Source organism: Trichoderma evansii (assembly GCF_050947405.1).
Source record: "Trichoderma evansii strain SZMC 28006 chromosome Unknown GGI43scaffold_2, whole genome shotgun sequence".
Lineage (NCBI taxonomy): Eukaryota > Fungi > Ascomycota > Sordariomycetes > Hypocreales > Hypocreaceae > Trichoderma > Trichoderma evansii.
Genome location: NW_028145204.1, coordinates 2,994,573 through 3,019,771, shown reverse-complemented (window position 1 = coordinate 3,019,771; position 25,199 = coordinate 2,994,573). Strand labels below are relative to the sequence as shown.

At 46.7% G+C, this 25,199-nt stretch overlaps 8 protein-coding genes across 8 annotated transcripts; 2 read left to right on the top strand and 6 right to left on the bottom strand.

Annotated features, from left to right (window-relative positions):
• Nucleotides 1-1,833: 1,833 nt before the first annotated feature.
• GGI43DRAFT_394861 (uncharacterized protein) lies at nucleotides 1,834-4,241 on the bottom strand. Its single transcript, XM_083204808.1, has one exon. The coding sequence runs from the start codon at nucleotides 3,981-3,983 to the stop codon at nucleotides 2,169-2,171; it is 1,815 nt and encodes a 604-aa protein (XP_083065509.1). The 5' UTR covers nucleotides 3,984-4,241; the 3' UTR covers nucleotides 1,834-2,168.
• A 1,431-nt stretch (nucleotides 4,242-5,672) lies between these two features.
• Nucleotides 5,673-7,302, bottom strand: GGI43DRAFT_429808 (MFS transporter; the record flags this gene model as incomplete). Its single annotated transcript, XM_083209169.1, has 3 exons — nucleotides 5,673-6,343; nucleotides 6,408-6,921; nucleotides 7,000-7,302. The coding sequence occupies 3 exons, from the start codon at nucleotides 7,300-7,302 to the stop codon at nucleotides 5,673-5,675; spliced, it is 1,488 nt and encodes a 495-aa protein (XP_083065508.1).
• Nucleotides 7,303-7,984: 682 nt separating this feature from the next.
• Nucleotides 7,985-9,625, bottom strand: GGI43DRAFT_394859 (RTA1 domain-containing protein). The gene is made up of 3 exons (XM_083204807.1): nucleotides 9,340-9,625; nucleotides 8,705-9,268; nucleotides 7,985-8,623 (listed from the first exon to the last, which is right to left on the bottom strand). The coding sequence occupies exons 1-3, from the start codon at nucleotides 9,556-9,558 to the stop codon at nucleotides 8,276-8,278; spliced, it is 1,131 nt and encodes a 376-aa protein (XP_083065507.1). The 5' UTR covers nucleotides 9,559-9,625; the 3' UTR covers nucleotides 7,985-8,275.
• A 2,825-nt stretch (nucleotides 9,626-12,450) lies between these two features.
• Nucleotides 12,451-16,493, bottom strand: GGI43DRAFT_171498 (glycosyl hydrolases family 31-domain-containing protein). Its single transcript, XM_083199719.1, has 10 exons — nucleotides 16,038-16,493; nucleotides 15,516-15,973; nucleotides 14,499-15,462; nucleotides 13,973-14,446; nucleotides 13,638-13,908; nucleotides 13,545-13,583; nucleotides 13,230-13,494; nucleotides 13,043-13,179; nucleotides 12,869-12,991; nucleotides 12,451-12,810 (listed from the first exon to the last, which is right to left on the bottom strand). The coding sequence occupies exons 1-10, from the start codon at nucleotides 16,367-16,369 to the stop codon at nucleotides 12,532-12,534; spliced, it is 3,342 nt and encodes a 1,113-aa protein (XP_083065506.1). The 5' UTR covers nucleotides 16,370-16,493; the 3' UTR covers nucleotides 12,451-12,531.
• Nucleotides 16,494-18,572: 2,079 nt separating this feature from the next.
• On the bottom strand, nucleotides 18,573-20,084 carry GGI43DRAFT_429804 (BTB/POZ domain-containing protein; the record flags this gene model as incomplete). The annotated part of the gene is made up of 3 exons (XM_083209168.1): nucleotides 19,239-20,084; nucleotides 18,739-19,174; nucleotides 18,573-18,676 (listed from the first exon to the last, which is right to left on the bottom strand). The coding sequence occupies exons 1-3, from the start codon at nucleotides 19,587-19,589 to the stop codon at nucleotides 18,573-18,575; spliced, it is 891 nt and encodes a 296-aa protein (XP_083065505.1). The 5' UTR covers nucleotides 19,590-20,084.
• On the bottom strand, nucleotides 19,973-21,344 carry GGI43DRAFT_394849 (VOC family protein). Its single transcript, XM_083204806.1, has one exon. It carries the CDS (start codon nucleotides 20,984-20,986, stop codon nucleotides 20,171-20,173), a length of 816 nt encoding a protein of 271 aa, XP_083065504.1. The 5' UTR covers nucleotides 20,987-21,344; the 3' UTR covers nucleotides 19,973-20,170.
• A 1,712-nt stretch (nucleotides 21,345-23,056) lies between these two features.
• GGI43DRAFT_171487 (uncharacterized protein) lies at nucleotides 23,057-23,874 on the top strand. Its single transcript, XM_083199718.1, has 2 exons — nucleotides 23,057-23,196; nucleotides 23,266-23,874. Exon 2 carries the CDS (start codon nucleotides 23,404-23,406, stop codon nucleotides 23,791-23,793), a length of 390 nt encoding a protein of 129 aa, XP_083065503.1. The 5' UTR covers nucleotides 23,057-23,196; nucleotides 23,266-23,403; the 3' UTR covers nucleotides 23,794-23,874.
• Nucleotides 23,875-24,388: 514 nt separating this feature from the next.
• On the top strand, nucleotides 24,389-24,967 carry GGI43DRAFT_394845 (CFEM domain-containing protein). The gene has a single exon (XM_083204805.1). The coding sequence runs from the start codon at nucleotides 24,428-24,430 to the stop codon at nucleotides 24,686-24,688; it is 261 nt and encodes an 86-aa protein (XP_083065502.1). The 5' UTR covers nucleotides 24,389-24,427; the 3' UTR covers nucleotides 24,689-24,967.
• The last annotated feature ends 232 nt before the right edge of the window (nucleotides 24,968-25,199 follow it).

Sequence of the window (25,199 nt, the reverse complement as noted above, 5' to 3'; positions counted from 1 at the left end):
AAATAAATCCCAATACAAAATATGGAATGGGCATAAAACAAATATGAAGGGAAAAAAAGTGTGCGAAAAAAAAAAAAGAAAAAGAAAAAGAAATGTGTGGTTGTGGGCAGAGCAAATATCTTGGGTGTGTCATGTTTCAGCAGCCAAAACACGAGTTTGCGGGCACCAAACTAGACGAAAAAGTGTTCTCGTGATGCCTCGATTTTTTTGCTCCGTGCCTTTTCAGCTTTGACAGAAACCCACACACCATCTCTGTCCTTTCCCATGTCGCAGGCTTTTCTTGTTCCTGTCGTGTCTCTCTGCCGGCCTTCTCCACCATCTTGTCCAGCCCACTCACACTTACACGGACCCCAGGCTTTTGAGGACCGAGAATGCACGGAGCACGCACATAATTAGCAGCGCTGCATACTGCTAGTTTGCATACTTGTGCAGAACCGCCCGGCGCATCCAAGAAGCAAGGCACGCCAAAGCAAGTAGTCAATAGCGTGTATTAAAAGAAATGAACGAAGAAAAAGAGCGGGAGAATGCGCACAAAACGGTGTAGAAGTTGTTCCCCATGCACACTCTTCCTCCATCCCTGCTTGTCTTTTCGAGTCACCCCGGGAGACCACGCGGGAAACTCGGTGTGGAGTCCCGGCGATGGTCGGCCGGTTTTTGGGCCTGGATGAGAGGGAGCACAGGATGGAGGATGGCCAAGGGACGTGATTGGGTAAACAACAGGATTTGAGAAAATGGACCGGAAGTGGGCGAGATGGAGCTTCGGAAGGGGAAGAGAGAGAGACGGAGCATGGAGATGCATTATTTGGTAATTTTTACATTTCTGCAGCTTGGACGACGGTTGAAGGGAAGCTGTGGTGGAGCGCTTGTGAGCTGCAAGCTGTGACAGCCGAGGTATGAGCTGTAAGCTGTATGAGCTGAGAGCTGAAATGTCATCGCGAGATGTGGCTGGCTTAGCGAGCAGCAATACAAGGAGTATATGCGATGATTGCAAATCTAGCAAAAAGTGAGAGGGGGGCGACTTACACGGAACATGGCAGGTGATGATGGCAAAAAATAGAGAGACAGAAGATGGGATGCCGACTGAGACAGCTTGTAGTTGAAGTTAGGTATGTGAACGTGGTGGACCGACTGGATAAAGGAAAGGTGCCCGGCTCTTTTCATTTTGACACTAATGATGTATGCCCGGCTATAGTGGTGGAGGGTGGCGACGGTAGCATCGGCCGAGAGAGGCCAGAGCTGGTGTGAATGGATTAAGAGGCGGTGTGGGTTAATATGGGAACCGGTAGATGGATATGTTACTATCAGAAGTGGCTGCTGATATCTTGGGATTGGAATATTGGATGGAGTGGATGAAGAGGAGGACAAGGTCGCGATAGTGCGGTCTGAAGTTGCATGTGGCTTGAATGTGCATGCTAGGAAGCATCAAAGGGGAGTGGAATTAGAGGGTATGGCTTTTAGTAAGTGTGGTTTTTGCGATTTATGCATGTTGGGATGGTCACGAGTACGTTACACGATGCGAAGAAGCAAGGCATGCTGGGATTTGTACTGCATGTGTTTTGTGGCGGTGAGAGAGTATCGGTTTGTGTAACACACGTTACTTTGATGACATTTGATGATTCATGAAAGGATATTGGCGGGTATATGGCGGATATAGAACGAGTGTCGCTTTAGTTTATATGAGAGGATGTATATGGCAGGTGTAGAGCGCGTGTCTTAGACAACTTGTATACGGTGCACTTATAGCTCTCTTTGCAGTTGGTAATATTTTTACAAAGTAAAGCAATATGTTACATCTTCATGAATAGAGCTCTTTTATGTATAAAGTATAGCTTGCTTTCTTTGTAGTATGCTGGGATCTAGAATTAATAATAAGGCCTATTTCTAGAAATTATAACCAGGGGTAAAGTGGGATAATAGTAATTGGTAGTAAAACAGGAATAGGGCCTGTTTAAAAATAAAATTCTACAGTAGGTGAAGTTGCCCGTGTCATGTCCGGCCCACTGTAATATAAAACATTAAGTATAAGTATAGCCCTGGCGTGTAATGTTGCTTGATATGGCATTTGGGATTAGCTTTACTGCGAGTGCCGAGTCCAAAATGTATAAATTGCTGATAATGTCCCATTGGTCCTCCCCTAGTTGTAAATGATATAATTCTTTTTAAACTGATTATCCGATGTGCGGAATATTAGCCGACCAGGTTGTTAAAAAGGTTTCTGGAGGTTGAAACCCTAAAGACCGTAGGACCTCAATAATAATAAAGATTCTCGCTCCAAGGAAAATGATCAGCAAAAAGCATGAGACTGATATGTCAATGCCGATCTGTACAGCAGTAAGGATGCGAAGTTCGCTCTGTCCTTCCTTAACCCTCACGCCGCATAGCTTATTTAGTACGACACCAAAGCACGCGATAATCATTGTTCCAGCTGGTACGGCTGTCACTGTAATGACGGAGCTCACTTGCCATAAGATCTTCTCTGCCGTAGTTGGGAAGGTGAACTCCCATGCGATGCAGTGCACCAACCCGAACAATAAAGCAGAGAGACAAGCCCCGCAGAAGATGCTGTGAGAAAATGATTTCGCCCTGATATCTGCGTGAATGCCGTTGTTCGGAATCCATACGCCACTCCTCGTAGCGATCACTGGACTAGGACCATACAGCGCCACGCGAGTAATCTCCTCCGGCCGTCCATAGCGTGCTGCTGGAAGAACAATGGAGTACTGGACATCTTTCGGCTTGTCCAAGAGAATTAGATACGTTACTGCTGTGCTGGCCGTGAAAGCCAGGGTCAGAATTTCCAACTGGCTCGTATTGATACGCCGGGCAAGCCGTGTGGCCAGCTGGATCAGGTACCCCAGGATTTGTCCTAGGGCAATGAATTTCACGAGAATGTCTCCCTTATTTCGATCATCCAAGTCGTCTACGTCTACGTCTGGAAGGGTTTCGATAATGCCGAGCTTCCGAGCGAGCAGGATTTGGTGTGCGTCAAGGACCCAAAGATCACCGCGAAGGACGGCTAGATTGTTATACATTTGGCGGTATACGCTGGCAAACCGCCGTTTCTCCCACTCTCCTTGAAAGTAGTCCAAATCAAGGCTCCCCAAGGCGAAAGTGACGGCTGCATCATTTGTCTTGTCCAATATCCAGTCTATGGACCCGATAATTTGGGACTCTGCTGCTACTAATGACTGGATCTTTGCACTAGAAAGGCGAAATCTTTCAAACAATCTATACTGTCGCCGGATTTCATTGGGTAACACTTGACGTCTTCTCTGGTCAGCGCGATGGGCCGTCGCCGGAGTGGCATATTTCTGTTGTAGCTCATAACCAGCTTTTGGGTCACCAACGGTATCTAGACGATCGTTTTGTCCTCTCAGGTTCGGAGTTTCTGGGTTCGTATCTGATGCTGAATTTTGTAGAGTACAGGACTGCCCGAGAAGAGATTGGCTGGTGACATCTAATGGGCCAGCCGCGGGGGCTGCATCAGTGACGTCGTTGTGTCCTGAATTCGAACGACGGCGTTGATTCCCAGCAACACTGTCAGCAGGAGAAGAACTGGTTTCTTCTGGTTGCCTCGTTGAGGGTGTGAATCTGATAGCAAAGCCGCCAAGGTTGGCAAAATGACTGTGCATTCGAGTCCACTTCACCCCATCCTTATCCGCGAAAGCCTTGAACTCCTCCATGCAGCTGCTGACAGAGCAATAGTCTGACCAGGCCTTGCCGAGAGACCACTCGGGAGCCGCGACGTTGAAGAGCATCCATTTTGACTTTGACAGCGCCCGTAGCGTCGAGCGTTTGTACTTCTGCCATTTGGTTGCGGGGACCGACTGGACTGGGACATTCAGATGGAGGATTGACCATGTACAGACGAGAAGAACAGCCAGACTGCTCCACAGAATATCCAGAGTCCCTCTCACTTCGGGAGATGAGACGAAGTTGGCACCCTCTGGGGGCAACGTACAGTTGCTGCCAGCTAACTTCATTTTGTTGCTGTCAAGGAGAGGATCCGAGTTTTGGGACACAGACTTCGGTTATAAAGAGAAAGTCGGAAAAGTAAATCGAGTTCAAATACGTTGGGGAAGGGAAAAAGAAATGGGGGATGGACAAGGCTTTATTTCTCAACCTGGAGATTGTGTAAGCCATTGATTCTCTAAACTAATCCTACCTCTAAGCAGAGGGGAACTCCATAAATAGAAATAGATGCAGGTCTGCCTAACCTAGACAGTTGAACCAATCTAAGCAAGCACTCATATGCCTCGTTAAAAGTTCGGCCGTACGACGGTAAACCCATTGATTTGATTGGATTACTAACCGCAGCAACCACGGGGTTTGTCTTGTTAGGCATACACGCGGAATCGACACTGGTATGGCAAGCCAGTGGGATTCATACCTATTTTCCTTATCAAAACTGGTGGCTGAAACAGGGGGGAATCTCGCTGGTACCATTAGATCACGGTGCTATACAATTTCCTAGGCCTTTAAAGCTTAGGATACAAGGCTTGTTTGGATACGGGTAGATGGTTTTTGGCCAAGCGCCGGACGAAGGAAACGATAGTGCTATTCCAATCAAACCGCAGACGAAAGCAACGGTAGTGTTGGAACTAATCGATCGCGGTCAAAGATGGCCGGCAATTAACAAACTATCTTGGAGTGGGTTGTCGATCGACCTTACATATAAAATTCTATGAAAATTTGTTCTAGTTACCAGCGAGAGGCACCTTCCGACGCCTGCAAGACCTAAGTATCTATTCAAATTCGACAAAAATTACCCCTTTTACTAGGCCTGATAGCTGCCTTTTTCTTCAAATAGTGGTCAAACAACGCGGCACTGATCAAGGCTCATAAGCGATTTTCCTGTTCAACCCCACACTTTACAGCCTGCTATAGGCGATCCGATTCCAGCTAGCCTGATCAAATAGTGTAACTTACTATTTCACTTAAATTCTTTTTAAACGGCCTTTTAAATTACTTAATCATGTTTTGTTTTAATTGACTATCTTCTGGATGCCCTTGAGGAGCCGAGGGCCTTTTTTATTGTTCCCCCTTTCCCTTCTGCATTTTACACGTATGCTTGAATTCTCTGATCTCGTTGACTTCAGCCTGGCTTTTGGCCTGGCTATTATTAGCTTGTTCTTGGGATCTGCTTGCAACAAGCTAGTTTTTGCTGACTCTTTGAGGTCTTGTTTGGTTATCTTTATCAACTACAGATTATTCAACCTCATACGACACTTTTCAATTCTGTCTAGAGTTAAAAATGTTGCGAAGTAGGGGTTGTTTAAAACAGGGAATAGGGCGAAACATGCTCGCCCGCTTCACAGCATTTTTAACCTCACACAATACATTTCTATTATAAGCAGAATCCAGGACCCAGTTCTCTCTCAGTAGAACGGGCGAGGCATGTTGATATTAAGATCCCCTACTTCACAGCATTTTTAACTTCACACAATGCATTTCAATTATAATCAGTAACAAGTAGACAGATGAGTGAGTCTATCATGCCGAGAAGGAATTGCTATTTTTGAACCCATTTAAACTTATTTGACCAAATAAGTCATCCAACAAAGTACTTTTGTTATCAGGCCGCAAAACACAGTGCATTCTTGGATACTATCAACTTCGCATAACTCCTGCGGCTCCCTAAACCCAAGCCGCTCAAGATGCCCATAAAGACGCTACACCATCAAATTCTTGGAGAGAGCTCTGATGCGCGGTCCATATTTGTAAAAAAGAATCGGGATTGGAATCATGGCAACGCTCACGAATCCCAAGACACTTGACGCCCATGCAACGCCAAGGCCATGATACATGTAGCTAGCAAACAGAGGGAAGCCAGCCGCGAAAAAGGAGCGTACGATGGTGTTTGCACCAAGTGCGCTGTTGGCAATGTGCGAATAAACATCCAGAATGTATGTCATCGCGGTAACAAAGATGCACAATAAACCGGCACCAATAAAGAGGCTGCCAATGATCATCCCAACCACGGGGATATGAGGAGCAGAAGTCCATCCAAAGATGAACAGCCCGATAGGAAGGAGCACGCTGCCAGCCATCATTAATGGTAAGCGCATCTCAGGTGCCGGTGCCGGAGCGGGATCAGAAGTATCTTCAGCTTTCTTTTTAAGATTCGCTTGTTGAACCAGCACAGTACGTGTTACAATCATGGCAGAACCAATGAAGACGCCAACCATCATACCCAAGAAGGGAAGAGACGATAGACCGAGTTTCCAGTGGCGTTGCTCGCGGAAAATGATGGGGTATGAAGAGAAGACGATGTAGAGAATGCCATAGACAAATGCCTGATAGAGGGTCATGAGGACCAAGATGGGTTCGGTTGCGAGTAAAACTATAAACGATGCATATTAGCAATCTACATGGTAGTAATATTCTGGCCGTAAAAGAGGGCTTACCAAAGGGCCGGACTAGATACACATGGACAAATTTATGCCATCCACCTGTATCCTTTGGTGCGTTCTGAAAGTTCGGATTCAGCTTTTGCCTCCTCTGTAGGATGATAGGCGGGTATGTCTCTGGTAATCCAAGGAGACATAGAACCGTACATGACCCTCCCATTATACAGCTTAGCCATCCAGTCCATCGCCAGCCGAGATGGCTGGCAGTAATAAAATTGCCCATCACCGGGGCGAGTAAGGGCCCTCCGAGAACTATGCCAATGACAGTAGCCATGGCAATTGCGCGCTGTTCAGGATGCCAGATGTCGACGAGACCACCTCCGAAGAGAGCAATGGGTGCCACACCAGAAACTCCACAGAAGAACCGGCCGACAAGAATGGTTTGCAAATTCTTTCCTACTGCGACGGGAATGCAGAAAAGGGTGAAGAGCGCCATGCCGGCAATCATGGGGTTTCTCCTTCCAAATTGTTCGGATATTGGGCTCCAAAATGGTGGTCCAACGGAATAGCCCTGCGTTGCAACGGTATTAGTCGAAATATCCCGATTAAGAGAAAGCCTATTGAGAGACGCCCGAGGTAGTCAACTTACAACAACAAATAGACTAACTCCCAGAGTCACAACTTCCGAACCAACGTGAAACTCTTCGCTGATTGCTTGAGCGCCACTACTGAAAATGCTCGAAGATACCGAGGCCACCAGATTTCCCGCTATCCAGATGAAAGTAATAAAGAGTTTTCTTAGCAACGACCAGTTCTTGGGGTTTTCAGGATCCTTAGGGTCCTCAAAGGTTAGAGGACTAGGGCTATCGATGCTCGGTGTTTGTGTCTCTTCATCGCTAGTTGAGAGACTCTCCAAGGGAGTCCCATTCTCGAGTTCGTCTATGACCGCCATCGCGACAGCTGCGGTAACAGATGATTCGACAAAACAGAAACTAAGGCAAAAATATCTGCATGTCAAGAGTTTATTTTGAAGAAAGAACATTCATCTAGGAGCAAAGAATTATTCAGCAAAACGACCTGCTGAAGAGGGACGTGAGCACATGCTTACCAAAAGTTGGGGTATTGGCCCGTGGCGCCGCGGAGAAGCTTTGGACAGTGGGAATGACCACTTTCGGCTATGCGGCTAGCAGAGGAAACAGTCTCATTGGCCCCGTGGAAACTTTCATTGACGCAAAGGGCGTGGCTTCGGTACTAAGCCGAGGACTCTGGTCCGCTCTCTAGAAGCTATGGGGCATGTGGGATTGTCGCGGGCAGATCGAATAGATCGGTTCTATGCCATGTCAAAACTAGGCGGCTTCGGAATATTTATAGAAGAGATGTAGAGGGTTAGTTGAGATGCTAGTTTCATGCCTAGAATTTGTCGATAGCAAGTAACAATAGCTATTCTCAAGATAGGTCGGGGAATCTCAAGATGACCAAGATGCTGAACAGGATCCGGACCAAAGCGGATGGAACGGGAAAGACGGACCGTCTTCCGAAGACTTCGGCCCCACTTCCACCGCCAATTCCTGTTTCCCCAATTTGTGGGATTCGGGGCTGCAAGTTGTAGACACATCTCTCTTTTTACCAGAAGGTACTCGAAATTATAAGTAAGTCTATTAAGTAGTCTAAGCAGGTATAAAATGTCTAACGCCCAGGTTCCTTCGTATGTCCATCCATCTAAAAGTATGCGACTCTGTTATTTTGACGACGGTGGAACTCCTTGATTAACGCCACTTGGAGTCGCAAACCAATAACGAAGCTGGTGTATCCAGCCGTGTTTCTCAAAAGCAAAAATAAGAAAAGGTGTAAGCCCTTCATGACAATCATGAAATAATGTCCCAATGTCATAAGCCCTTAGAAAAGAGGCGCATTTAGCTATGCCTTCAAGCCTGTTCAGAAGTCCGTTCAGAAAAGCCCCCTCTTTTCGCTTCCTTGTCCAGTCTCTTTTGCTCTTCCTTGGCCTCTTTTGCCATCTGTTTCTGGTCTTTCTTGGCTTGCTTGCGCTCTTTCTTTTCCGCCTTTTTAATCTTCTTTTCCGCGCGTGTTGCGTCTCGAAGACTGCTACCAGGCCCCCTTATAAATCGACCCGGATGGAAGATGGCCAAGATCAAGAGAGCAGCCATCATGGGGAACGCGTCGAGGGCGTAGAAGTAATATTCGTGGAAGGGGAGTTGGTTGACGGAAGGGTCGAGTCCATGTGTAAATTCGATCAATCGGTAAATGATACGCATCTAAGAAGATAACAAGGCGTTTGTTAGCAAATTGTGAACCTTGAAGACCTCTCCCCTAAATCCTAAACGGAATACACGAACCGTAATGAATGCCAAGGTAGCATATAAAGCGTAGAGTAGCCAGAAGCAGCCCCTTGGGTCTTCAGCATTGTCATGGCGATGACCTTCATCTGCTTCATTCAAATTGACTTCTTCAGGCAGCAAAAGACGTCCTTGTGTAAGCTTGACGAAGCGAATATGGAATGTAACCATGAGGACCAAGAAGATGAGAATGAAAAACTCCTGAAGTCCGATACCCCCTTCGTAGACATGCAGTCCAGTCTGTTGGACAGAAGCGGAAGAGCTGGGAGATACCATGACACCACCTACGGCCTGGACCACAAACGAAAAGAAGTCTGCGAAAACAAAGAGTTTCGAAATTTGAGAGGCTTTGATAATCCATACTTTTCTATCCGGCATATAAAAATGGACGATGCGTGCAAAAGTCATGTAGACAAAAGCATTGATCCAAAGTGGCGCCAGTAGAAAGAGAATTTGCCAAATTGTTGCGAACTCCACATTTTGTTGGTTGTGCGCGCCGAGGATGTGTAGGATAAACGCTGCTGTTTCCCAAGCGCCGCCCATGATCAAGACCCAGGTGTATCCCTGCCATCATGGTAAGAATGCTTTGAAATACAAATCATAGTTATGATAATAGAGCATTAAGCACTACTCACCTTTTTAAATATCACTGCTTCGATAATATGAATGAGGGTGAGCGTGCCAAAGAGCACAGATACTGCCACTGCAGGAATAAACTCTGGGATTGCATTGTAATTTGAATTGCATGCGTCTAACGGCACTTCGCCATATTTGCCGGGAACTGCAGTCGTACAAGCTGCAAAAATACCGTTTGCAGTGCCTGTTGCAGCTGCAGGAGATGTTGTAGTCGCCATTGGATTTATTGATGTGAGGAGTATAGCCAATGCGAGAAGTCAGAATTGTAGATGGACAATCTTTTTTTTTTTTTTTTCGACACCACTGCGTCTGGAAGCAAGATATAAAAGCTTCATTTACGATATACAGGGTTTTTTCACAGTGGAGGCGCCTCACCGAATTACGTCGACGCCCAACCGCAAGAAATCACTAGCATCAATCCTCGGGCATATACAATCGAATCCTATTTTCTATTATTAGTTGGCAAAACTATGCCGGTACCAGCAGAACGGCAATATAGCTGGCTCCTGTTGTTGAAGCCGTAGCCGAGCTAAGCCAATAAGCGGGCCGCCTTCAGCCACGCCATTAGCGAAACAAGACCAGGTACACGCGGCAGATGCCAACTCAGCCTCGTATCGTCCAATTGACCATGACGCACACACAGCCTAGCCAGGAAATCACCGTTGCTGACTGACTTATAGTATGTTGCAGCCACCAGGGTCCGTAGCGAAAAGCTTAGCCTTCTAGATGCCAGCATAACCTCCCTAATAAGCATATCTATGTCAGGCAGTTTTGTCACAGTAGCCGTTTCACCAAGTTATCCTTCATGCTGAGAAGAAGAGAGCGAAACATTGAGAATATGAAATCCAAGAAGGTAAATGGAATTGCAATGTCGTATTAATTGGGCGAAATCCCCATAAAACAAGCTTCATGACGCGCAATTAGTTGTAACTTCGAGGCCTATTCTGGCAGTGCATCTTCCTAGAATGTCGACATGAGACAATGGACCCGCATCTTGTATTCTTTTATCGAATGGCATCGAATGGCGAATAAATGGGTCCAGTCGGGAGGGCGTCCCGAGTACACGTAGGCGCAGCGTAGGATTCGAACAGCGTTGGAAAGGAGTGGTAGCGCTGATTAATGTGACGACTGGGACTGGGTGCATATTTTTAGCGAAGGCGGATTTTAAAAGGATGCTGCGAGTATAGAATGGCGATAGGTTTGAGTTTTCCACATTCAAAGCTTGTATGCATTGCATTTGATACTATACGATCCTTACTTGAACTATACTTGCCGAAGGGATGGCGGGCTATCTAACGAAGAAGAAGGAATAGAGCTTCGCGATCACATTACATGGGCAGTCGAGGGCTAAGCCTCGTACAGAATCATCAAATGATATGTCTAGCTGGCAGTAGGATTTGGCACCTGAGCCACGTCGTTTGAGCATTAGCGTTCCTTTGGGTTTTATCTATCCGCCAATATCTAATACACTATTTTCAAGTGCTAGCTAATGTACTTGAGATATGATATAATAAGATCGAATTGGAAAATTATTTTATTGGTTATATAATGGAAATTACCAATGACGATTGTAACTCTCGGCTAATATTAATTCATATCAACAAAGCTGTTAATTGTAATAGAACCTCCTACGGCTCTGGGTTTCCTGCCCTGCTAGGCTATAGCGTGCCAGGAGTATGGTGTCTCCTTGTCAGCCGCAAACCGGGGCTTCTAGGAGAATGGCGATGCCGTTACAGGCTAATCCAGTCGCATGATTTTTGAGATGCTACTTCCTCTTTCTATTTGCAGGAGTTTGTGGGGCTGGCACAGGGGACATCCAATAAAGCTACAATGTCGACGAGCTTCTCTGCAGGATGCTGCTTTTCTGTCCTTGCTGCTCCTTTTCTTTGATCGTCTCCCGGGAGCAAGCAAGCTGTTCTAGACCACGTCGATCGTAGGCTGGATCTGCTGCTTACGCTCCTGGCAGATAAGAATGCGAACACCATGTTGCTCAGATATCCCTAAATCCTAGACCTCTCCGCAAAGCCGTGACGGATATATTCACCTATCTGACAACTCAGCCACAATGCCCTCCGTGGTAGAATCGGCCAGGGTCCGTCTCTTCCAAACCTTGAATGGGAGCTGCGGAATAAAAACAATGCAATGGCGTCAATTATGCTCTTGTTAGGTCAAGCATAGCGCTCTACCGTTGCTATCTACTAAATACATGTACCTACCGGCTTTAAGAGTATTCAGGAAATCGAAGAGCATTGGACTATCAATCGCTGCCAACAGACGAAGATTACATCTATCATGGCTGAAGCAATCAAATCTCTTGAAACTTAATGGATCAACCCCAAAGCTGCCTGCCGCCCTGGAGACTTCCGATGCAGGCATTGTAAAAGTCATTACCGCTTGTGGAAGTTTGTGAGCCGTGCACCTGGATTGCGGAGGACATTAATAGCCCCTGCTTTGGCTAGATTCCAACTGGGTCTACTCTTCTGCACAGGCGCAAATTCTGGGCCTACATATTAATAGCCTTCGAATCTTGTTATGACCTGTAAGTTGACTGGGCAAAAGCTCGTGGCGGGTTGAAGGACGAGGCAGTGTACGGCATACGAGCAGAGTCTACAACAGTGGTGAGGATCTACAATCATGCACGACTAGATCTTTAGGCAACAGGAAGAAAAATATCGTGCTTAATAGACGCTGCATGACATCTGAGCTGCAGAAATTCTGCGTGCCTTCTCTAAAGCATGTCCTTCTTCCGTGTTATAGCCACTACATTCCCAAAAATGGAACCTCTCAACATTTGTACTCGATAGCGGCCGATTTTACAGGGAAAAGCTGAGCTTGAGGAGATTGGTCGCAGAACGCTGTCGGTATCTCAGCCTCTGTGCTCTGTATCCCAGTCGATATCAGGGAGCTGTTGGGGCTACCAAGGTAATAAACCCCAATCGGCTTTATATAATCAGAAAGAGTAGATGAGTTTCATAAGTATATTTTATCTATATAGCGCATGGCTAGGCCTAAACATGGTTTATCTTATTATAGCCGAAATTAAACATTATTTCAGTAGGGTGAGGTTTTGCAAAAAAGATAGCTTGAATTGGAGGCCTCAACAACTGCTGGCCAATTCTGTTCGTTGTTCTATTTACTCCGCTGATGCTCAATTTATTATCTATTATAATGCCGCTAAAATATATATAATGCTAATTATCGTAAGTAAGCGTGATCGTGATTCCACCCTTTGTATGAACAATATCAGTTGCAAATTTCACAACCGTTGCTCTAATTCGCTCCAAATGCTGAACAGACATGGGCCCAAGCGAGCCACCAACAACAATATCATTACTAAACGCTGACTCTTTATGCCAAAAAACCACCTTGTATTCACCGCCAACAATTTGTTCGTATTTCTCGTAGCCATTTCGAATGGCCTCGATTGTGAGCACTCGCGTGCACTTCTCTTCTTTATTAATCATGGTAACCTAGTCGGGGTTAATACGTGAGAATATTCTCACCGTGGAGGTAGCCATATCTACTTACCTGCTTGATGCGTACTTCGCAATACTTATCCGCATCAGGTTTTGGGTCGTCTGTTAAATTTGGGATTTTGGACAGCGGCTCGCTGTCCGTTGATATGCCATCATCAATGTACATCGTATAGGTCTATGATGTGTTAGTACATATTCTTTCATTCTTGAAATTGCTAATTCTCACATTGTCTTTTCCAGGATAAACGTGGAAAGTGATTGGGTTGGCCTCCGGTGCCTTCATCTCTATTCCCTCATGCGGATAACCATTCGGGTACCAGTCGGGTGTGCTCATCCTTGTCTCTATCTTGGGAATGATAGCGCCTAGTCGTAGTTAGTATAGCTCGCCATGCCACAAACAGCGGAAAACTGACCTTCGCGAATGTACATAGGAGTAATTCTGGGAATATGGTCGTCTTCGAGGCTAATATTGCATTTGCAGAAAATACGACTTCCGCCATCAATAGCTGGGTTTAAAGCTGTACCCAAAGGCTCATCGGGATAAAGATTTATGGGAAACCATTCGTCAGGATATGGTAGATAAACTTCATGGCGGTCAAAGAACGCCTCGGCGCGTAGAGGCGGTGCCACGAGGATATCATTTCCAACCAGGTACTGGTCATTCGCGAACCATTTATTCTACATAATTTCATTAGCTTGGTCATAAATCCCTAGCAAAGGCAACTCACCTCAAAGAATAATGTTGCATCTTGGTCATCGGTTATAATCTAGTTAATAGATATGTTAGTCGAGTACAATGTCACGCCGTCAGTATATCATACCATAGATCTCGCGACTGGCATCCCTGTAATAGCATTTTCAAACATGGCATCATATAACAGTTGCATAAGACTGTAACGAAGCCGGACGTAATATCTGCACACTGGGAGCACGGCACGGAAGAGGAAAGCTTCTCTCGGATCGTGGAAGTGATGCATGTTGTCTCGGTAGTGTTGGTCGTAGGCATACGGCTCTTGGAACTGCTTTCCATCTTTCCTCATTTCGCCCTTGTGGGGGCCATCAAGAAAGTTCCGATATTTTGTATAATGATTACTAGACGGGACAGACTCAGTTAATGTTGCTCTATGAAGGATCAGATATCAAGATCCTAACTTACCGAAACCAGGGCAATAAAGAGTACGCTCCGTACCAGCGGATTAGAAGCTCAGGGCTAGCCCAGTTATGATCTGGCTCGATGAATTCAAAGCCTCCGACATCTTGTCCTGAAATTGCATTACCAGATAGTCCAAGACCCAAGACTTGTACAACCGAGGTCGAAAGGAAGTCCCAAGTGGAAGCATTATCTCCAGTCCAAAGGCCTGCGAATTTATGGCTTCCGATGTAACTACCTCTTCCAATGATGAAATTGCGTCGTCCTTTCCTCCATGATAATTCATTGCCCTGTGTCAATTCTTGGTTGGGTTTTGCCAATGTGTCATTGAGATGGAGATTCTGCAGACCATTAAAGGTAGCCTCGTATAAGTTATAGCTGTAAAGTGCCCATATCTCAATCGCTTTTCTTTTTAGTGCAACTTCTTCATATGGCTCGTTGAGCCGAGTGTCACTATCCAGAAGTAATCTAAAGGGGAATCTGAACTGGGTTAGCGGTAGTAGTGAAGTAGAATGTGGTCCCTTTTACTTACGATTTCATGTCTCCATACTCAGGGGCAATGCAAGGAGACGTCATATCCTGCCAGATGAATTCGACACCGCACTCAAAGAGATATTTGAACTGCTTCCCCCACCATTCTCTGACTTCTTGGTTGTTAAGATTAGGGTAATATCCAGGAGCACCGTTGCCCCATCCGTAATAGACTCCGCCATGGAATGGCTTTCCAGCGTTATAAGTCACAGATAAATCGGTCTTATCCGGTATTCTGTAGTCGGGCCTTGTTTCGGATGGATTTGTCACAACGCGTCTACCATAATCCCAGTAGTGATATCTATCTTGCCACGGGCGTATATCTGACCTCGCAAGGTCTCTCCTATCTTCAATGTAGTAATTATTGTCCACGAGCTCATTGAGGGTCGTATACTCGGGGTCTTCGGCAGAATTAATGTGAGGCGTGATATTTGTACAGCATTTTACACCTTGCTTCCTAAGTGTATCAAACATTTCCTTAGGTTCGGGGAAATGCCCAGGCCGGTCGTCAATAGTAAAAGTCTTATACTCTCTCTGAATATCCACATCGATGTGGATTGCATCAAGCGGGAATTGAGCATCGCGGTAGTTCTGAGCGCATTGCAGAACCGCCTCCTTCGTGTCATATCCATAGCATCCTTGGTGGTACCCAAGAACGTATCTCGGTTTGAGGCTAGGTTTACCAACGATTGATGTGTATACATTGAGAAGCTCAGATACTTTATCTGCGGCTACAATCATGCAGTTAAACTCGTTAAACCTCGTGGCAATACGAATGGTTCTTTGATGCGTTTTCCGTACGTCAAGGCATGTATGAGAGTAATTGTCAATCATCGTCGCAAGAACAGACTGGAATCCAATGTGGCTAGCAACTTCCATCCAGAAAGGTTCTGTATGGTAGAGCGGCTCACGTTCATCTAATGGACCATTGCCGTAAACGTTTTGATATTTCATATTGTCAAAATCTTGCGGGAAATCATCAGCATAGTGTCATTATAGCTTTGCTCTACTAACTCACTGAAATAATTCATGTATGTGTTTGATTTGAACAAGTTTCGTCCTCCTTGTTCACCAAATCCCATGTAATGCGCTGTAGCAGGTGTTTCTACAGATAAGATCGTAGAACTACCACGAGATACATACTTGATCGGCTTTGGCTTGGTCTTCCAGATGACAGCCTTTTCAACTCCTTGAATTGGTTGAAGGTCCAGCTGCGGCCCAAGAGACTCGTCAATGGTGCTAGTCATGGAAAACTTTTCGACGATGCGGCTATTTTTTACAGGCCTGATAGCAGTGATTTGAAAGGGGTTTTTCTGAATCCAAAGCTGTACCTCTGGTTTCTTGGCACCGGCCTTTACAGATTGTAGGATGTAATATGACGGAACATTGGATATCAGCTCAACCCTCCAGTCAAGGCCTTCAAAATCATCCAATTTCGTAATAAGTTCAGACATGCTAGGGCATGCAATAGCACGGCTATTGGTGGTGGGAGATTGAGTCAATGAAGTCTTATTATGAAATCGCTCGAATGTTGCCTTACCTGTTCTCATCTTTAAAGGAACATTTATTTGCGGTGGCAGGATTGAAGCGAATTCTCCAAACTTGAGGTCGTATAAATTCTATCAATAGTAACGATTCTTCATCGGGCTCATCTTCCAGTGATTCGTGTAGCCGAAAAATTTTGCCATACTGAAACACATTTCTCGCTTTGCCGTTGATCTGTATTTTTGGCTGGTCAGCTTCATCAAATGAAGCTCTCTCGGGCTGTCTAATACATGAATCAAACAAGTCGTTGTCGATGTGATTGAAGAATTCATCAGCCGGAATAAACGTATAAGGATCTCGGTCCTTGATTTCATCGAATTCGGCCATGGTGATGAGAATCGGGAGTCGGTACCAGAGCGTCGTCCATAAAGGGGAAGAGGCGACAATCTAGCTCGGATATAGAAGGGCTTTAAGGGGGGTTCGCGAGCGCGGATGCAGCGTAAATATAGTATCCTGCGAGCCGAAATGGAACAAGTAAAAATTTATTCTAGATGTTCCATAAATATACGAGATGAGTTATTTTGGCATTGAAAAGACCACAGAAAATAAATTCGTGTCCGTTTATTATTCGGCGGTTCACGATATAGCTAGTGGACACCCCCCTACTCCGTACTTTGCCCCAATTATACTAAAGCGCCGAGTATTGACATAATAGCGGTGAACCGAAGAATTCCAGATGGCGATGCAAATGTTTTGAGCAAGATGACAAATGAATGGCTTATGTATGATTGGATCAAGCGTCATCGCATCGATCGACAAGCATTTAGGCTTGGTTGACAGACAGTAAGCAGATCATTGGAGCGTCTACCATTTATCCCTACCTATAGCCGATTCGAGCCTTGCGTTGCTGCAATGTCACAACTTACCACATGGCAGCCACCTATCAAAGACCCTTTTGCTACTTGCAGTATAAAATCGGTCTAAAACTCCTTTAGTGGAACATTCTATCGGCAGCAGGGGTCGTTGGAACTAGAAACTGATGCTCAATGCCGGTATAGACGAAAGGGCCGTCATGCCGAACATTGTTACATGTACCCATAGCCACCAATCGGGCTTCTTAAGTTCCAGAAAGCAGTTAATCAGGCCGCGACGCATATGCCAATATCTACGAACGCAGTGAATGGTCCATTCTTTTTTGACATTAGAATTCCGCATGCACGACTCGGTGGCTGCGGTGACCAATCAAGGTCAAATGGGTACAAAGCGGCAGCAGTTTCTCGCTGTCGGTGAAAGAAAAAGAGGGGTAACATGTGTAGGTAAGGTACCAGCGGAAACTAAATGGAGTAGGACCCTTTGCTGCAAGACTCCACATAGCAGATACTAAGGCATGCGGCGTTTAGACCTAGAGCAACAAAGGGTGCCCCCTGGGTCTGCAGTACAGTCAGCACAAAGAAGAGAACAATCAAGGCTGATCCAGGCACGATGTTTGTTCAGTGCAAATCAGTTCACCTCCTTGGATTCGGCGGGTTTGGCCGAATGGTTTTGGTTTGCCGAGTGTATGTGGCAGTGCTCGTTCTCAAACCCACTTCTCTCGGCCTGTCTGTTGCGTAGGCAGTGGTGGTGGGTGGCTTGGCAAACAATCATTCCCTTGGTCCGCTTCTTGGTCCGCTGCTTGATCCGCTGGGAATGTTTTATAAACTGCCTGATTAGGTAGGGGGAATATACCAAATCTGCAAGCAGTGCGAGCACCATACTTGGCCACGAATTCATGTCAGGCACCCAAACGACTTACATGACTGCATGTACTACCAATCACTTGTGGTAGCCAGCTCCCCTTTAGAGCTTCACGTTATGCTGCAATATGTTGAAAAAAAAAAAAAAAAACATATACGGCAGTCAGTTTTAGCAACCCTCCAAAGTGTCAGTATTCCTAGTGTGCAAAGTAGTCTCGTCCGTTTGCAAGGCCCGCCTATCAAATTGGCAGCTCAGTAGTTGATCGGCGGTACATACATCTAGAGCATCTTCTCCGCATTCTTCATCGTGTTCGAATTAACAAGAGCGTCCCACTAGCGTGCATGAACTTCAACCAACCGCGGTTTTACATGCAGTCAACCTGAGCCTAAGATGTCTTAGAGCAGAGCACTAATGGAAGGGAAGCTTACAAGTACTCGCGGTACTCGCGGCAAGTCGAGCTTCTTAGCCATCATTATGGGAACCCCCACCAAAGTTCGACTTGAACCTTTCCATATGCTATTTGGTGAGAGAAATTTCAACAAATAGACACAGCGAGGGCCATCGAATGTCGGCTGAGAATGCTCAGAAAGGCCTCCCCAGGCCAAATACCACAACTACCAAGCCAGCCTGTAAGCTTCAGTATCGAAACCAAGCAACATTCGCCATATCTCTCCACTGCCATATATGCACGCTCAAATCCAAATCCTTCCCAGAGAACACCAATTGCGCCAGGCTAGCAAGTATAGTCTAATCACAGCAATAGATAAAACATGTATATGCATTGCATGCCAAAACCCAAGCCCGAAAAAAAAATTGAAAGGCTGTACATGGAGAAATATGATTTCTTTTGACGTTATCACACACCACCACTGGCATGGCGAGCACGTTTGCGAACGCCGCCGCTGGAAGGGTGCAACTTGTCGTTGCGCTCTCTCTTGAGCTTGTCATCCAGCACACGCGCTGCACAATGTTAGCTTTTTTTACTTTCTCATAATGTCCATGCGTCGGCATCGAGGACTTACTCAAGATGTCGAAACCAAACTGTGGGAACTCCAGACAAAGCGACTTGAATTCCTCTTCCGCTTCGGACCGCAATGTATGCGATCTTGTAGCCCAGAAGTTGGCCACGGGTGCACGAATAGTCGTATCGTCGGCTGCAGTGTGGGCATATATGTAGCGCGCATACTCGATCTCGCCTTTAACCGTAGAATTAATACAGTAGATTTTGGATGAAGAGAGCGTCTGCAGAGCGGCGACACCCCACTTCTGAGCCAGGGTATATATTCTGGCGTGTTTGAGAAGCTGAATGCCGGAATCATCGACGGCTGGGACAGTGGGATCGGTTTCGAGGCTTCGCTGGCCTGGTAGCTTGCGGGGGAAATATTCGTCTGTATACAAAAATTCGAGGAAGCAGCCGACGGCGCCAATGTCTTCGTCTGGGAGCTCGATTTCGCGAGGCTGGAGGTGGGTTTCTTTTAGCATGGTTCCCAAGACGGCGCATCGTAGAAAGGGAAAGCCTTACGCTGCCATCATCGGCAAAGGTTTCACAAATATCTTCAAAATATGGGCTTCGCACGAGGAAAGCTTGGTGTGCTTGGAGGACGGCAGGTTCGTCTTTGCCGACTATGAGGGTGACGATTGGGCTCTTCAGGTGGTTCGCAAAGGTCTTGCGCTCTTCCTCCTCGACTACTGGGTCTGCCTCTGCGTCGGCGTCCTCTGGTGCGTTCATCTGAGCTGAGGGAGCACGTTCGCTACTCTCTTCTGGATTTTCCGGCTCTACGGTCTGGACGGGGTTGTCTGTTTCTTCCATCTCAACGTCGCCTTGAGTGCTGGGAATGTCCTCGGGGACTTTGTCGATCTCTTCGGACGGCATTTTCGACGGAGGCGTGGCGGTGCCAGAGCTCGAATTAAAGCTCAGGAAATTGGATCCAGCTTCAAGAATGCAGGCCTGAGCTATTCAAGGGCCAAAAATCGTATAGAATGCGGTGGCGTAGCCGTAACAAAGCTGCGATGCAGTAACGATTGTTGATGGCAGCTCTGTCGCGTCGCGTTGGAAGTTTACAGTACGAGTTACATGTGTTCCTCTCTGCGAAATAGTGGCGTAGCAAGTACCTGCTATTTACTCCGCATGCGTAAATCGCCGATAGCCTGTACTGCGTATGTAATTATTTCACACAGTGCGTTTGATGGCATTCGTCGTCACCACTTCCGCCGTAAAGTTGTCAGCTACCATATGGGAGTGAATGGAGCGAATACTGATATACAATTTAATAAATTATAGCTTTTTCTATGCAAATCCAAATTGGAAAACTCCCATTAACTAGGATTTCAGCCCTATAGTAGCTTTCGCATGAATCCTTCTATACCTGGGCGAAAGGTGGTCATTATACATATATTCTATTCCAGTACTATTCAAACATTCTGAAAAGAAATAACAAGCTCAATTGCCACATTTTATTCCTCAAATTTGACCACAATGTTCGGCAGCAACTCAAGGAATGATGGGCTTCCAACGCTCCCCTTGAAAGCTAGCTTGATCTTTGTCCCGCTTTCTGAGGCCACTCCCAGTGTATGCCGTGCTTGTGCTGAGCCATTTGGAGTGTTAAATCGCCACTCCTTTTCGCTTGACGCTGTATTGTCGACATTGTGGATAGCATCATAAACGCTCTGTAGCTGTGATAGCTGCTCTGCAGGCACATTGAGGCGCAGTCGAGAAATGCCGTGAGCTCCCGAGGGATGTTGCGTCTGAGCCTTGTCCTCCTCATATGGCACTCTGTTGCTTCGGGGCGTTCTATCCAAGCACCAGAAGGGCAAATGACCTGGTTCTACTCCATTGCCATCTGCATCTTGAGCAACACCAAGGGCCCACTTCAGAACAACACCGTCTGGCCTCGTCCTGCCTCCTGGCACCGGGTCGTTGTACGTCAGCCCGGCGTTTGCATCCTTCACTCTCTGCTGAACGGCTCCAAAATCGCTCTCGTGGGGCAGAGTGTATGCCCAGTCAACAATGGTGTTCTCCAGTTGGTTTCCCCATCGGTGCTTTGCCCGTACTTCGGGGCTTACGCCCTCAACGAATGCGATGAGCTCAATGTAGACGCCGTCTTCAAAGAGAATCAGCTTGTTAAATGTGTCGCCGCCTGCATGGGTTCCTCCAGGGCTAACAACGAATGAGTCTTTGAGGCGCTCAGGAAGTTCTAGTAGGTCGCTGGCTGAGACGAGGATCACGATATGATCCAACGTAGGCTGCGGGGCATTCTGCTGCTCAGACATGTTGGGGGTGTAGTTCAAGATGGTCGATGTGATACCAACTCAACAATTCTTCTGTTGACGAGTTCAGATTCCTTGATATAGCTTTTGTCGGCTTTGTGCCGGAACAGCTCTTAGTAATTCGTGTCGGTAGTGATATATAAGCCGGTTATGACGCCATGCGGGGCAATTGAGTACTCTGGCTATGCTGGTGTCGTCTTTTCATGTAAATGTGAGATCAATATCCTGTGGGGCCAATGCGGCGTGTACTGCCTCTAAATTAGGTAGAAAGATTTGATCAAGCTATATACATTTAGCTTTGGCCGATTATGCATGTACGGCAATAAATTGGGTCGGTAGTTATATCGAAAGGATCTCTCAGCTCCTTCAATTCGACATCTTTAGCTACCCTGTAGCATTGAAGTGCATCCGGAAACGCATTCACTTCATTCTGCCTGGACAAAAGAAATGGTAGACCAAGTCTTTCAAAAAGTGTAACAGACGCTGTGGGCTATGCAAATGGCTTCTAGGTTTCCAATTGTGTTGCACGGTACGAGTAACATATGAGACTACGTATTGACAATCATTGTGGTCAAGCCAATATGATCCGAGTGATGGCAATTTACAAATTTTTTCATTTATGGCAGCCCTTTTCTATATACAATCGTTAGGGAAATGCATTTTGATAGAGAAAATTATTGAAATTAGCTACTTGTTTCTTTTCTCTACCCGTGTTCAATTACATCTTGTTCTCTAGCGGCAGTTTAGGAATCAACTCGACAAGTGACATTACAGTGAATATTCTAAAGCCACAATAACCAGCCCTTTACGGCTACCTGGATTCTAGAATTAGATACATCTCCTGTTGTAACCTAGTTTCTAGTCTGTCTAGCACTGAATAATAAATAGATGCTGCTGTTAGATCCCACTTGGGCACCGAGTCATGCACATATCATGAGATAACCAGTGTGACAAGGAGTGGAGATGCCACGAGCGTGGCTGAGGCCGCGGGAGATCGACAATAGTGCATCGAGCACGGACGTTGCCATGCGCTTGGGTTGAGATAAAATAAACGTTGTGCTTTACTTACATGTTTATACTCAAATTTATTTATGCTTTCTTCGGAGTGAGCTGCCAGCTCAGCTAAGACATCGAAGAAGCGAGCGCTATTAGTCAAGTCAGCCACACAGAGGATGGATATGGAGCTCGTATTCTGGAAGCCTCCGCCAGCTTGGCAAAAAATGTTGCTTGCATTGCTCAAATCGCCAAGAAGAAATATCTCCGATCTGAACTACATATTTTTCCTCATCCACAACGACTGCCATCAATAAAGCAGACATTTTCTTTTGTCCCAAAAACTGACACGAAACTGTTGTATTATCGCCTTCTTAGTTTTGGAGGTATACCTAAAAGTACCTCTAGACATACTCCGGATCAATGATAATCAGGCCATGCGCGACAAAAGGACGTCGACCAAACTCATCTTGGAACCCATTACACCAACAAGAACCAAATCTGGCCCCTTTCTGGTGCCAGGGGGCCTGCAATTACTGGTCACACATTCCTTCTTTCGCCCGACGATGCCCAGATATTGCTTACGCGGGACGCGCTACGAACGGCGCTACAGAACGTGAGCTCGTGCCTGTTCTAGGCACCCGCACAAGATGGCCTTGGGCTAACAGCTTCATAGCATCATTGGCTTACTTTGTCAAATTGCAGTCTCATCATCACATGCAGCTCGGCCTGTTCCCCTTTCAACGGCTGGATCCTATTACTCACAGCTCTGGTGTGGGTGGGAGTGATTCGTCGGGCTAAATCGACGAGCATGGATTCCCCGCGCGACCCTTCCATGTTGGTTCATGAGGCTAGCCAAATCCATGTTTCGGATGTAACGTCCTGTCAAACGCACCACTGGCCTTCCTCTTGCAGGCCTAGCTCTATGCCATTGTCAGGGTTCTGCTCGTTACTCGCAGCCAGTGAATCTGCGGCTGGGCATCCAACCAACTTGGTCAGAATTGGAGAGGCTTGCGGGCTTTGACGATGCTAGCTGCCCAATAGCTCCTCTGTTCCTGGCAGCGAGCTTACCGGCCGAGGCTCAGTCGATAAAGTCTTGGATGATTCGATCTGGCATATGATTCCCGCAGCCACATCAGGAAGCGCCCCTCCCCTTAGATACGTTGATGTTGGTTGCTACCAGATGAAGAGCTTATTCAAGGCTGTTTCTCAAAGAGAAGGTGCTTCGTTTGGTCTCTCGGCAGTATCCGAGCTTCCATGTATGCTGATCTCTCCATAATGGGAATTAGGTATATATCCTGTTCATCGATGATCAGCCCATGTTACATACATGAACAGCGTCTACGGAGTCTCATCTCTTTGGAGACAATGGCAAGCGATCCAACTAGGGTTTTCGAGGACGCTATGCCAATGCGGAGTCATCCTACATGGCCATATTCGCGGTGATTATTGCCAGCCAAGCATGGGCCAGCCGAGTGCAAATTGGGAACAATATCCGCTCAAATGGACTCCGGAGACAAGTGGGTATGCAAAGACATTTTTTCCGAAGCGTGGTGAGAACTAAGCCAGTCTACTGTATTATGCTTCTCCTCCAAGCAAGGACAAAAATCCGGGGCAGCTACAGAAGCTCCTTTCATGCGGGTTCTAACTTGCTAGTCCTCTCTAAAATCAAGCTTGAAGCTGCATTCGTATACGAGATATTTGGTCATACTTTGGTGCAAGTGTCAGCCCAATTGATGCTCATTGACGTCTTTGTACTATCTTCTCGGGCCATCGGTTGGCTCGCTCCCCGCATTATCATGCTGGATCGTAGCTGAGTACGAAGGCCAAGAAACCCCAAGGACAGTCGAGGCGTCATAACAAAGTGTGGATGGCAAGGATTCACTCTTCGGCGACCACCCCTTCCATCGACTGAGCTCCACCTCACCGTCCTGCTCGATGCTACATTCGGACCATCGCCGTCCGAGGTGGACCAATAATGCGCGCGCGCAGCCCATCCTTCGTTACCTTTAGCTGGCCATCATGCAGAAAAGCTGTACCAACCGCAGGATTTTTAAAATTAAATACGAGGCTGCTAATGTTGGTTTGCTCAGGTCATGAGATTTTACAGCGAATACCTCGTTGGAGAGTGGCATTGGGCTCTTCTGGCCTGCATCTCTCAGCGGGACGATGACGGAATTCGCATCGTGCCAGCGGGATAGCAAGTAACCATGGGCATTATGCATCTGGGGCAAGTGTCGCTCTGGATCTCGATGCTGAGCCCGCACATATATATCTATCTCCTCGCCATCTCTTCTCCCCACGCCGGCTGGTCGCCTTCCCAAGTGCTTCCAGGCTAGTCTTGGGTTCACTCACTGAGCCTGATACCCCGGATTTCTCTTGGGTTCGTCTTGAAGCTTGCTGGGATCCAATTGGTCTTCTTCTCTTATACCCAATACTCAGCATCCGACAATGAGACAAAACGTCGGTGCCGTGGGCTTTGTAGCCCTCGCCCGAGTCGTTGCCGGCTGGAGTTGTGATACCACTTCTCCTTGCCAGGCCAGCGTTGATGCAGTTGAGGCTTGTGCTACGGATTGCATTAAGTCTGCTGCTGTCACTCAAGCAGCTTGTGCTACATCAGACTTTCAATGCCAGTGTGACAATACAAATGTCATCCAGATTGCAGCTGTCCAATGTGTTTTTGATGCCTGCGGTCAAGGAGCGTACGTATAACCCATATATAATCTCTATATATGTCCAGATAAGGAGGGCTAACAACTGTGGCACTACAGGCTGGAAGTTTTGAATGAAGTCTCTGCGTTATGCTCTTGCGTTACTGCTCACCCTACCACGCCTTGCTCTACAAGCTCAACATTCATCACTACAACTCAGCCGCCGTCTTCTTCTACTCCCTGCACGACAGACGTGACGCCCACAACTGCCCCCACCACTACGGCTCCACCAACTACGGCGCCGCCAACTACAACACCGCCCCCGACCTCAACTGGTGGCTGTGATGCGTCCTCTCCCTGCCAGGCTAGTGCTGATGCTGTATCTGCTTGTGCAAAGCCATGCATTGAGTCTGCTGCTGTAACTCAAGCCAGCTGTGCTCTCTCTGATTACCAGTGCCAATGCAGCCAAAATAATGTTATTCAGGCTGCAGCTATCAACTGCGTTCTTGGAAACTGTGGAAATGGCGCACTTGGCGTTCTCCCCCAGGTTAGCGCTCTATGTGACTGTGTTA